The following is a 14,433-nucleotide window of genomic DNA, read 5'->3' on the forward strand; positions in this document are numbered from 1 at the left end:
ATGATAAGTTATTATGTGTGAAATAATACTGATCTTTGACAGGAAAATACATTCTTATTTCATATAAAACAACATCCAAATTGTTGAGATTCTTTTGACTTCATACCGGTATCATAAATATTTCAAATTATTTTGTTAAAATCAAAATTTGACATGATTGTTTGATTTAGTACAATCTTTAGTTAATGAAATATAGCACTAATAGAATTAGACACAACGTTAAGTTAAAAGAACCAAAAAGAAAAAAATTGTAAAACTTAGCAGCCAAAATGTGAAAATCTTAAATAATATTGCACAACAATGAAGTGGTTTGAAAATAAAACAAAATTTTGCATTTCATTTGAGTTTATCACTTGGTTAAAAGTCTGTGGGTTTTTTCGTTAAATCTTTTCTTGTTTTCTTGTTGATCTGGATCATGTCTGATGAAATAAGATCTGGCTCCCATACATACCTGGCAAGAATGAAAGCATAATTCATTAATATATAAGCTATATAATATAGCTGCATATTCAAAGCTGTTTTATTTTCAAACATTGTTGTCAATATTAAGGCAAGTTATAAGTAAAAGGTAGGTAAGGTTAGCACATTAAAACATCTACATCTACAAATTAATAAGCTTAAGAAAAGATAAAAAAGATAGACTGTTAAAAAAACTATGTCACAACTTTAGTAGAGTAAGCTTATATAAAGCAAATATATAACAAAACTGTAAAAATACGCTTATGAAAATATCTCTAATTAGTAATGAATTGTAAGTACAATGTGTGCAGAATGAAAGCTCAAATTTTGAAGTTTGATTATAGGCTTCCTATTAACCAGCAATGAATTGTGTGCATGCTGAAGGAGCATAAGCGCTTTATACTGAAGAGCCAGCATTTATCTTAGTCTACTATCCATATGATGATTTCAAATCAGGACAAATCCATTACCATTCGTGAAGCTTCAATCTTACCCACAGCCAGTGAATTTGAGAGTCTGTGACGGCTTTCATCCCAAATTCCTAAACCAGTAAACAGAGGTTCAATACAATGTCACAACATGTAACAGTCGTTTAAAATACATTGCTCACCTCAGTAAGTTATGAGAAAAAAAAGAATATCAAAGAAGATACACCATTGATTTAAATGAATATTAACATGCATTATCAGATTAAACTTAAAGGTAAAACATGCAACAAAGTAACATAAAATGTGTATGAACAAAATAAAGAATTATAAAAAACAAAACTAAAACGTAAAGAAAACTAGAGTATATAATGATATGAACAGCTTTGTATATGCAGCTATAGGTAATGATAGTTAATTATTAATATCAATAAGCACTAACTTTTAAATTTAGTAAGTTTTCAAGAAAAAGGCAATAAAAATTTATGTAGTTCTTAAAAACATATATAAAATATAACAACAACCCTATTACTGTATATGCGAACACAATTTATCTCTAAAATATTGATATATATACATTATGTTAACATAGTTACACTATGAACTTAAGATACAAGAGAAATTCTTTTCTACAGATTTGTAAATTTGAGCAAATATTATATCAAAATATCAACTTCTCCCAGAGAGAAAATATCAGAATAGAATTTGAATTTTCATATTTGAGTATGCAGGTTGAAAATTTTACGCTGTCCATAAGTGAAGTATTTAACATGATAATTTATATCACCAAATCTGTAGAAATAACTTCCAAGACTAAATATCAGACAAATCACGTCTCCTTGGACTCATATTACTTGTTTCATAACTGTTAGCCTCTTCATCTGATATTACTTCCATCTTCTCTGCATCAATAGTCTCACCACGAGCTCGTAACAACTCCGTTTTCAATACTACTTCATTTGTTATATAGGCTTCTCGACGGATTTGTTCCTTTAGTATAGTAGGCACATCAGGTATCATCCATGCAATAAGGCTGGTCACAACAATCACCACATTCTGTAAAATACAAAGTTAAATATCAATCTGATCAGTTCATGTTCTAAAAATAAAAAAGATTATGTTCTTGATCTATTTGGTTACAAGATGAACTAGTTGATACTACAATAAGTAAAAGTGGAACTTGTATAAATGAAAGTTGAAAAGGAGTTTTATTGCTAAGATTTTCTACTCCATGTCAGGAAATCAGTATTGTAGTGGCATTGCTACTTTTCATCGCAAATTTAATGCAAAAATTAAAGACAAATAAAACAAAAAGTTGGAATATTATAATTATATTATTGAGAGTTCAATATTGCATTTTAATTCAAACTTAACATTATATCTACATACCTCAAAAACAACAACAAATGCTAATCTGGCAGCAAGATTATGCCAGAAAACATCAGAGAACGCATAAGCGTCTTTATGGTCTGGTGGATTACGGAAATCTCTATATCTATAATAAACAAACACAGAAACTTATCATAACGTCACAATGAACAAGGACCAATCAACATTGAATTAAATAAGGTTTAATAAGAGAGTATTGAACAAGAATTAAACCTAGTCATACATAATAAATCAATAATTACCTGCACAACTCAACATGTCCAAATGCTGGATCAGGCATGTGACTCATTGAAAAGTGGCTGGTATTAAAAATGGCTAAACTATGGTTTAGATAGCCTTGAGATGTTTTATTTTCACTGTATGCCATCTTATAGACTAATCTTGGTATAAAGTCTGAGGTTAAAGATATAATAAACGCCTGAAACAGAAAATATTGACATTTTTATCATTTTTTTTAATAGCATTTTGATGAAAAAATTATAACTGCTAAAGCAAACTTTTCTGCTGTATTTAAGCTCACTTTAATGGAATCTCAGCAAATATCATGTAAACTAACTTGAAACTATTAGAGGCTAAAACAATATGTATGAATATTAGAATATTAGAGTATATAAGTCTTACATTAGATATCACAGCTATTCTAGATATGCCATACAATACACTATACCAAATACCAATATCAGCAGCTCTTTCAGCCATCGGACGTCTTAATCCAGTGATTAACTTATTAGCATCCACTCGGATTTCAATCACATTATTCAATAATGCAAATAGTGGAGCAAGGGGGAAGGCTGAACAAAATATAGTCAAAAATCCAAACTGTAAAACTGGAATAAAAATTAACATTCTATATAAATATGGATGAAATAAATAATATGAAAAAAGAAAACAGATTAACAATACACAGACGAGAGAAAGCTTAAGGGTAATTAAACTATTATGAAGAAAATCATGTAATATATTAGCTAGTGGTTGACTAACAAGATACACCCACTTCCCTGATACATGTTTAGGGTGGTGCCCAATAACTTGACCAAGATCTCACCATTATGAATTATGATTTATAATCTAAATCAGATGAAAACTTTAGTCTCTATTCCCAAACAAATTTTTATGCCCTTGACTTACAAGGGCAAAAAACACCAAAATTTGATCTCATCATTACGGTCTCTATAGTGTTCACAAACAAATTTTGACGTGTTTTTCGTATGTCACGGGCAATAACTCAAAAACCGTTCATCGAAAGATCGTCAAATTCGAATTTGTCCAAGATCTCATCTATATAATTGATCACAGCAAGTTTGATTAAAATCAAGTAAAAACTTTAGTCTTTATTGTGTTCACAAGTCGACTAAATGTAATCAAATTCGATTCAGTGATGTTTTTAACAGATTAGGACACAAACAATTATTACTATATCATTAAATATATTAAGAATTACATACCCATTTCCAAATATTCATAAAACAGAGATGTATTTTCAGCAGAACCAAGTTTATAATCTTTCTCCCAAGGTGTTTTGGCTAATTTCTGGGCTCTTGTTTCTTTGGATATCTTTTTCTTTATCATCTTTATAATTTTCCTGCAATCCAAAATTAAAAATTCATTGAGGTATTAGATATAAAAATATTTAATCTTTGTTACTGTTTCTTCATTAGATATTTTTCAAGTTATGAGAAAGAATCTTTTTTAAATGTCATTATTATAATATTAACATCATAGTCATATAATACTGTGGTCTTAAGATATCAAGTCTGTAATAAGAGTTATCTCCCTTAAAGGTTGAAATAAAATTTAGTAATAAAAATATTGAGAAAGATGAATAAACTTACGGTACAACTATTTCTATAAAGTTATTCTGTATTAGCTGTTTACCAACCATAATAATAGCTAACTGTATACATAACTCAATTAAACATCCTCCTGGTTCACACTAATAAATAATACAGTAGTTTGTTACATCATGGTCAATTTATCATAATATTGTGGTCTTAAGATATCATATCTGTATTAAGAGTTATCTCCCTTTAGGGGATAGGTGGCTAACATATAATTATACTCCAAATATGACAGAAAGTGAAGTGTTGATTGGGTGTGTATCATATAATTATGTAGCTGGTAGTACTGGGTATCCCCAATCATGCCGCAATACAATACATATTCCAATATGGTTTAATTGGATAATTTTAATACTTTATCTATGCAGTTTCAATATTTATTAATTTATGATTTTATAACTGTGATATTTGGTAATGAAGTTGATAAGACTCAAGTCACTGAGAAAATTTTTTGATTCCATTCTCCCTGCTTTTCATGTAATGAGCGGTATCGTCAAGTATTGATACACGACCTTGCGATACAATTCACATAACAATTCACATAACGTGGCATGTCCTGTCTCAAAAAACAGATATATCGTATCGCAGGAAAAACATAACTTAAAGGCAAAAAAAATTACCAACCTCTTCTTGTCTAGCACCAAAGATGGTACTATAATCTCCAGGCCTGCCTACAAATCTGAAACAAAACATATTAATACATGAATGTTTCCTTAACAATTGTCAAACAAAGCATAATTTGAATTATGACATTTCAAAGATTTAGAATCTTAACCAATATTGCCCTCTAGACCATGTTAAAAAAAAGGAAATAGAATTTCTTCTAGAGTAATAATAAAAATTCTGCCAAATTTCATAAGAATCAAGCAAGAACTGTGCTTTCTGGAATATCCATGATCAAGTCAAGAGACATATTTTTTCCATTTCCTAAATTTTCACAAGAGTAAAAATAAGACATTTGATTAATAGATAATTTACTAGAAACTATATCTATACATCAAAACCTAAACATTAGAGAATTTAATTGCAACTTGTTGAATAATTGTACATACCTTCCTTTGAAGAAGGCAACATACACAATGGAAGCAAAGTAATTGACAAATTGGAGGGCGAATAATTTGAGAGTAATACTATTGTCATATTCTGATTGTGTTCTTAAACATTCCCAATCTGTTAACCAGAAGGCAAGATAACCATAGACCTGAAAATATAGTCATTATTGGTATATTTTAAAAGATCAGCACAATGATCAATATCTGAATCAAATTACAAAAGTTATTTTTATAAAGTATTATGTTGAGTTCAATTGAATGGTTCTTACACTTAAACTTTCACATAGAATTTTGCATAAGGAATGATAAAATTTAAAAAAAAAAAGAATTTATAGATGGTCTCCTTAAAAACAGATCCAATCTGCTTGTTTAATGAAAAACCAATTTTAAAAATTTGCATGAAAATAAAATAGTACTTACAATATTTAGTATTAAGATAATAACTAAATTAATCAAGGCAGCTGTAATAGTTGTAATTAAACCAGCATTTTGATACACTAATTTTACAGTAGTTACAGCAGCATCACTTGAATTACCCACTATAACCTTCTCTTGTAAAATATGTAATGCTGCTAACATGGATACCCTGTAGGCTATAACTCCTACCACTGCCCCTATGGCTACTGCTGCCTACAATTAATTAGGGTAAAAATCAAATTATAAGTAGGTTATCAAGAAAACAAAATTAGCAAAATTTGTCTACTGAGCAGTAAATATTATATATTTTTTCTTTTTCTTCATCTCTAGATTTTCCAAAATAATTAGTCTACCCAAATAGCATCACATTTCGAGAGAGTAGAATTGATCGAACTCGTATAGATGTGACGCTTGGTCTTGTAATTTCTGATGAAAAATTTGTGAAATAAAAAAATCCTTCAAATTATAAATACTTTACAATTCCGAAGCTGTGACAGAAGAATTGCAATACTATAAAATTCTCTTACCAAAAATATCATCACACCATATGAACACAAGAATACAGGAAAACGCCTCCGCCAAAATGGTAAATATGGTTCTTTTATCTGAAACAGAAATAGATCGAAAACTGAGTTACAATAATAATAACAAAGTCATCTTTTTCATATACAAACTAAAATAGAAAAAATCTGTCAAGAAAGCTGGCTAAGCAGGGTAACATACACCCATTGGTAGCTTTATTTCATAAGTATATCATCATACACATTAAATACTGTGATATTATATATTAATACTTACCCCAGTAACTGGATTGACTTTAAGAGTTGTCCAGGATTCTAATCTACTGAGATATTCTGGACGAGGTGGTTCCTATAATACAAACAACAAAAATTTTCATGTCAATGGTCATAAAATCATATTCCTTACTATAATTTTGATTTTCTTCAAAAACTATGAGAACACCATTTAAACAATGTACTAAATATTTAATATGTATATTTCATATTTACAGTCTTCACAAACTCTGTTTTATAAATGACCAACCTCTTCTGATACAAAGTTAGATAAATCCCACTTGTACTGGATAGTAGCTTCTTTACGCTTCCAAAACTCCAGAAATAATGTACCTGGAATTATTAATCAATAACCTTTAGAAGTATTAGATCTTAGATCATTATGTTGACTAATACAATCATGTATAGTAATTAGATTTATTTTTATCTTCTTATGTTGATTTTTTTATTAATATTTTTATTAATATCAAAATACAATAAACATTCAACACATGATATCAGATTTAAATTGGTTAAAAGATGAAATATTAATACACATAAATGTTTACCAATATTGGTAAAATCTGACATTGAAAAAAATAATGCCTACCCCATAAGGACATGAATACAGCAAAGAATACTGTGGCATCATTATCAAAGATTCTACTAGCTGACTGATGAGAACAAGCTTCATGTATCTTCCAGTATGGACATTGTTTATCACACAATGGACACATGGTCATATTATTTGCTGGATCACACAACTCCTTGCTAAAATAAAGGACATATATAAACAAATCAAGTGAGAGACATAAAGAATTTTAAGAAATATAACAAATTTAAGCCAATCATTTAACATTCATGTAATTATGCCAATCGTCTAATATCTCATAAAAAATCTTATATTAAATGGTTATTTAATTATCTGGCAGTATTTGACTATAAATAAGTATTTATAGTAATAATAGTAATACCATGATATTTACCTAGATGTACTCGCATGCATAATAAATAAACCATATATAAATACAAGGAACCCAACTATGGCTGCTGGTACCAACATAGTAGTATAAAAACCTAACCAAGCAAAATACATTCCTATCTTCTCACCAAAATAACGTCTGCAAAATATCAACGAAACATTTTTTAATGTAAGAATAGCCATGTTAATAGGACTATTGAAATCATTAACAAAGCAAATTATTATATACCTTTTCTTTTATATATCTTGACATTTTGAGACAAGAACTAACCTTAAATATATAAAATAACATCAACAAACCTGATATGATCTAGTGGTTGAAATTTTAACATATTTTTCCAATGAGCCCAGTAATCATACAACAGTTTTCTGGCATTCATTGCAGAACCTTTTTTCCAATGTCCCTGAATACATAAAATAATACCTTGGGTAAATGAAATGAAATGAATGGAGCATTACGTCCTACTTAAAGGTAAGCATGTTGGTTAGTAAAGGTATCATTTAGAACATTGCAAAACCAAGCATTTTGATTGACAAGAAAATAGTGAACATCCTGAGCCATCAAGATTTTCATAAAGATGTATTGAGAAATATACCTCATGTAAAGGATAAACAGCAGAATAAAATTCATCATTGATCATTTTCTTAACACCAAATGAAAAAGCTTTCTTTGTATCGTCTTTAAAAGCTTTTCTTCTTAAAATATAATCCACAATTCTACTTCTTGCTGAATTAGAGAATTCTAATTCACCATTTTCATCTGTTTCAAACCTGAATAAAATTCATTAATAAATTCTATCAAAAATCAGAATCCAAAAATACTTCAATTGAAATTCCATGAACAAGACAGGCATACTTTCTTCACCTTCTTCATGCTTTTGATTAAAAAATTGTCATGTTCATGCAACAACAGAATACAGTAAACTATAGTTCTCTAGTTTTGTCTGACAATACTGATAAAAATATTTAGGACATGGTCTTAGGACATTTACTTATCAACACTGTTGTTATATATTTCACTGAATTCATAACCCTTGAAACATTGGTCTGTAACAATTGCAAGCATGGGTGTTGCAAGAAACAATTATCAAGTCTGGTAGATCAAAGTTTAATAACAGCTCAGGGAAATTCAAAGACTGTATTAACTAGTTGCAATCTATAAACTTACAAGTAATTTTTATCTGTGCTGTAAGGACAAGTGTAGTTTCTCTTTATCTTGGGGACAGCATCTCTGTCCAGTAGAAATGGTTTCAGGAATGTCTTGCCAAGGTTAGAAACTCTATAACACATTTGAATAACCACTGATGTACCAGGATGCTACAAAATCATTTTATATAAATACAACATAATCTACTGTTGACACACTTATCCTTTGAAGCAAATAATAAATAAGGAAATAAGGAATAAATTTCAAAAAAAATTGTCCTTAAATTTCAAGGAATATTCAGACCAATAAGAATACATGAAATTGAATTATTTGTACTTACAAAGTAACTTTATTACATTTAGAATTTGTATGCAAAAATGTTCATTTCACTTTAAAAACACTCAATTTATTAGCAAAATATAATAGGATTATCTATTTATTAACAAAATTATTCATTACAGAATGCTATTTAATAACCAAATGAACTGTGATTTTAATTGAAATTATAATTAGCATTATGTCCATACTAATGAAAGATAAAAAAGCAAATAAAAAATTGCAAATTGTTAAAAGTCAATAACAACTACCAATACCCTCAATGAATTATCAATCACACCCTTTCTCCAAAATGTTTATTAAAAAAAATCTTTAGTAACTTATAGGACAAGAATGATAGCTGCGCAAGTACAAAAAGTTAAAGGAACAGATGCGCCATTTTGTGTGGATGATTTTAGTCTTGAATATTTGTAAATAGTCTTCAGAAGTACTAGAAATGTACAAAAATTGCAAAATTCCTTTAAAAAAAACTTCAAACTAGGAATTTCAAACACTATTTCTATATATGGCTTTTCTATATATCACACAGTATCTTAAATTGATGAGTCATTTTAACATTCATGCGTGGATAATTCCGGACACACATGGATTTGCACGCTCGAATTTCGACGGTGGTCACTATTACTTCATGGCTTAGCTAAAACAATCTCACTTCTGAGACTAAAATAGGATTGGTAAAAAAAATGGCGGATCTTAAATGATTAATCAGAGGTGAAAGGTGAGTATAAATAAGTAGTAGATTAAATAGATTAATGTGAAATAGCTGGAGACAATGTTACTGTATTAAAATATGATACAACTTGTGAAACAATGAGATAGACTAGGTTCTCTTAGATTATAAATAACAATCAGATAATCTGAAAGAAATATTTTATAAAATAATTTTTTTTTCTTTGAGTCACTTCACTCATTCTACAATTTGGGGACACTTTGAAGCAATCAAAAGTTCTGCTTCGTAAAAACTATAATCAAATTTGTAAAGAATACTTTAAATTCTTTATCACAAATCAACATTATTATATTACAGATTTTTGTGAACTATTACACTTGAAGCACACCCCAGAAATTTAATGAATTGAAATAACTGAGCTGCTATAATTTATTTTACAATTAAATACAGAATCATTTATAATAAGAAATTTTAAATTTGATAAATTAAAAAGTTATTTAACAGAAAATAGAGGACCTGATCTTATTTAACAATTTGATATCAGTGGATTAATAACATAAGTAATAATAAGATATATTGGGTATTGAATTCAGATAATTTGTTAGCCTTTCTTGTAACAATTGAAACTAAATAATCATCCATAAATTAAAACATGCTGTAATTTTGCCGTTTAGCCATTTTGACCCCACTATCAACAAGCCATAATGAAACATGTCTCCATTTTCAAAATACATGGCCATTAAATCAAAAGCAACAGACAAAATTCAATTGATCAATTATTCAAACAAAACCCCGGCCCAGACATTAAAATTGACACAAACTAATATCAAAAATTATATTCATTAGACCACACAAACATTAATTTCATATCACTGCAAAATTAAAAAACACCAACATAAAATGACATAATACAAAACACCCACTCTATAACTCAAAAACACTACAGACCTTATCTATATCTAGTTTTATCATAAACATATACGAACATGAATGTTCAACAATACGATGCAGAAAAAGAGGCTATAAAAGGCTTCTCTCATTGCATTCAGAAAACGACAACATCTAATTTTTTTTTTTTGCATTTGATTTAAAATAATTCTAGTTACTTTTCAATTGAAAGTCTGACTCCAGATTTGTTTTCATGAAAGCCATCAGAATGACAATCTCAAATATTCAAAATCTGTTAGTTGATAAAAAAGTGAAAAATAAGACGTTTCTATCTAATTCATTCTGAATTTTCCAAAAGAAATCTCTGAGAAACAAATCTTTTGTTTTGTATGAAGTCTGTGATACACTTTTTGAACCACAGAAAAAAAATTTGATTTGCTAGATATAGAATTAAGACTTAGCAATATTTTTAATCTATAATATATATTTTGCTAACATTCAAGCTTGCAAATGATAAGGAAGCAAATCTACTTCTAAGTTTGAAAATCATAACAATGACATCTGTTTAACCCCTCTATAAATATAATTAATCCCATGCCTGACAACCATTACACTCTTACAACAGATAAAATACCTCGTAACCAACTGGTAAATTCTGGTCTTCCTGTCCAAAACTTAAAAACTGATATCTCTAAAACACACAATACCCTTTAAGATGTTGTCGAGAGACAAGATTGTTAGTTCCCAGAAACCAAAACAATTGCGTCTGCCTTTCTCTAGGACACAAATATGCAATAAAAAAAGTTAACATACAAATTTTAACACACATAGCAAGTTGCTATCAACTATCTTACCTAAATAGGAGAAGCAAGTGAAGCAGGCTAACATTACATAAATGCGCACATTCTAAAAGAAGCCAAAACTATTCTACGAATAATAAAATGCAATAAGAAATATTTGAAAATAGAATAAACTCTAACCTCTATTTCGTCATACTTTTCCTTGATATTCTGTAGTACTAGTGACTATAATGATTTGTGTATTTATAATACGCCAGCAATGGGATAATGATGAAATGAAAAGATAAAACCAAACCATTAATGAAAGAAATGTAAGTTTAAGAAGACTTTAGGGGGAATAACTGTGATCGCTTTAGCAATAAGCTTGCATCATGCACACTGAAAATAATGTTAATTTAACAAGATTTGAATGAAACAATGAAAAGCTCAAAAAAAGTTTTTGAAATTACTTATTTGAGGTGAACAGTTATAAAAATAATAAAGAAAACTATAGATTGTCCGTTTCTGATTCACATTATCTTATACGTATCAGACATACAAGAATTTTCCGAATTCTTTTTAAGCTTTAATGATACAGGTCATGAAAAATGATCCATAAAGCTATCACAGCCGCAAAAAACACCACACATGTAATAACTTACAGGTTAGTCATGCTCAATAATAAATATACATAAACAACAATGTTTCAATTATTTGTTGCATTTGCTGGGTGTTGTAATTTAAATGTTTAATACTATAAAAGGTTGAATTAAGAAATTATGAATTAATATTCAGTGCTTTTTCAACATTTGTTTGCAAATAATAAAAATTCAAGTCATTACCTCTTTCATAGGCATCCTTATAGCCAAAATATCAGCATATCTTATCAATACTTTGTATGGGGCATGGACCTTCGCATAGTGAATTTCAGAACCTTTCTGTAATAGAAACAAATAGATGATAAATATCCTCGACGTCATTTGATTAACTTTATAAGACAGATCGGAACTATATGTGACCAGCAAGCTAATTCCCTACTTCTGTCTCAGGATAATCAACATTAACATTTAACATTGCAGTCTATGGCCAGCGATGAAAACAGATATAATGGTCGAACCACATTTAAGTGTCTTATGTTTTCAATATTGTATGAGGGGCTTTGCTTAGTGATACCACAAGTGTTTTTAAAAGCTGGCACTGCAGCTTTGAATTTCCTAAGCCAGATTATAAAAACAAAAATGGCGACCCAAAGGTAGTTCGACCCTATTCACCGTATGTGTGATATTGATTCAATTATAACATGGGCCTGATTTTCTTTGTATCTATATAGTAGGATTAGACATGTATGTAAAAGAAGGCTTTACTACATTGACAGTTATCCATTTATCATATAGAACATTATTGAAAGCAAGTTTTCTCAGTTCATGGTGTAAGCGTATATCATGAGTCTGACAATTGTAAATTTTAACTCTTTGTATTACATCCTTTTTCATTGATTGTTACATACAACATTGTTATACTGAGACGGAAGTAGGGAATGAGCATGATGCACATGCACACTTATAGTTCCCAACTGGCTTAATAGCTCCCGTTATAAAATGTACTTTCTGTAAAATTTCAATGCTAATTACCCAATAAAAAATATTTTATCATACTTACTGTATCATACTCTATTTCTAAACCTTCTTTTCTTAAATTCTTCTCAAAGATACTTCGAGCATTTTTACCCTCTTCTACTTTCTTCTGTTTTCCTTTAATCGACCAGGCTAAGATGTAGTCAATATGTCTCTTCCCATCATTAAATAGTAACTTTCTTGGCTACAAAATATCATTTTTACATAAAATTCGGATGTCGTTTTAATATACAAAGAGAAATCCCATAACACCTTTGAACTAAACCATTATTTTGAGGAGATTTGTTACTTAAAAAATAAAAGAGAAAAAAAGAGTGTTGTGAAGTTGTATAGATATGGGAATATTAAGATCTGAAAACCTCTTTTGATTTTCTTTATATATTACTTATCATTCACACTCTTTTCATTTAATATTTTAACAGATAGTGACAAATTAAATATCGAAAACATAAGTGACATAACAGAAGCATGGGATAGCTGAAGTTAGGGATTGTAAGTACACTGTATATGAGATGTACATGAACAGATAATATATGAAAGAGGAAAATCTTGTATCAAAATTTGGCATGATTTTTTTTAACTTGACAGCATACTTTATTAGAATGTAGTATGCCTGCAGGTCATGTATTGAAAGTATTTGAAAGACTATGAAATCTAAATGAAAATGCTAAATAAAAATCTATCTTTTAATTTCTCACTGAAAAAGCTCAAAAACTCATTTTAACTACTCTAGAAATTTACTGTAGATAATATTTTCTTCTATAAAAATGTTAATTCTATAATAAATCACACTATAAAAATTATATTAGTTTCATTCTATCAAACAATAACTTGACCATTCAATATCATCTTCATGAGTAAACTACTTTATTTCAACAATTTGCTCAAGATTGCTCATCAATCCAGTTTGAACTAGTTTGAAGAAATACTCAGCGGAGGAAGGCGTGCGCATTGTACATACTTGCATACCATTTTCGCAATAATATAGTATAATTTTGTATCTTTTTTTCAAGTTTACAGGTACTGGTATATATAGAAAGCACAAAATGGACATTTCAGGTAAGATATATTTGTTGATGAAAACATGCATTGCAACTTTGGGACATAGGACATGGATGTTCTTCTTTCAATTGGCATCTATTATTCATTTAATATTCATTTAATATTCATTTAATATTCATGCATAGCAACAATCCTTAATGAAAACATGTGATATTGTTAAAATTTCATAAAGTGATTCTTTTCTACACATGACACAAACACTTGGTGTGAAGATAGAACAAAGGCACGATTCAATCTCATTAAATACAGCCCTACCATTTTTTGGATGTGGGTTCCTTCATTCAGAACAACCTTTCAATATAATATATGGAATACTGAATATGCTATGAATACAAAATTACTGAACTCCTAGTAAACACATCATTTGATTGGACAAAACATGACTTTCTCTCTAGGTCATGGAATGAATGAAGTAACCCACAGAAAATGTATGAAATGAAATATTTTGAGCTGTATATTTTACTAGATTGATACATATTAGAATAAAACACACAGGCCAAGCTCAAATTGCAACAAAAAAAAATTGGCTGAAAATTGGTAGCAGTCTACTTTACTTACTTCAATTTCACCCTAAACAAATGA

At 29.0% G+C, this 14,433-nt stretch overlaps 1 protein-coding gene across 1 annotated transcript; it reads right to left on the reverse strand.

The window, feature by feature from the left end:
• Positions 1-1,697: 1,697 nt before the first annotated feature.
• Positions 1,698-12,964, reverse strand: LOTGIDRAFT_108628 (hypothetical protein; the record flags this gene model as incomplete). The annotated part of the gene is made up of 20 exons (XM_009067050.1): positions 1,698-1,940; positions 2,274-2,379; positions 2,516-2,691; positions 2,895-3,100; positions 3,719-3,855; positions 4,106-4,206; positions 4,736-4,790; positions 5,164-5,312; positions 5,584-5,660; positions 5,700-5,793; positions 6,108-6,185; positions 6,379-6,450; positions 6,625-6,707; positions 6,964-7,124; positions 7,340-7,474; positions 7,636-7,739; positions 7,932-8,106; positions 8,504-8,652; positions 11,998-12,093; positions 12,815-12,964. Coding segments are annotated over 20 exons (2,547 nt in total), but the record flags the coding sequence as incomplete, so codon positions are not given.
• Positions 12,965-14,433: the final 1,469 nt, after the last annotated feature.

This window comes from Lottia gigantea (genome assembly GCF_000327385.1).
Source record: "Lottia gigantea unplaced genomic scaffold LOTGIsca_8, whole genome shotgun sequence".
In the NCBI taxonomy this organism is placed as follows: domain Eukaryota; kingdom Metazoa; phylum Mollusca; class Gastropoda; family Lottiidae; genus Lottia; species Lottia gigantea.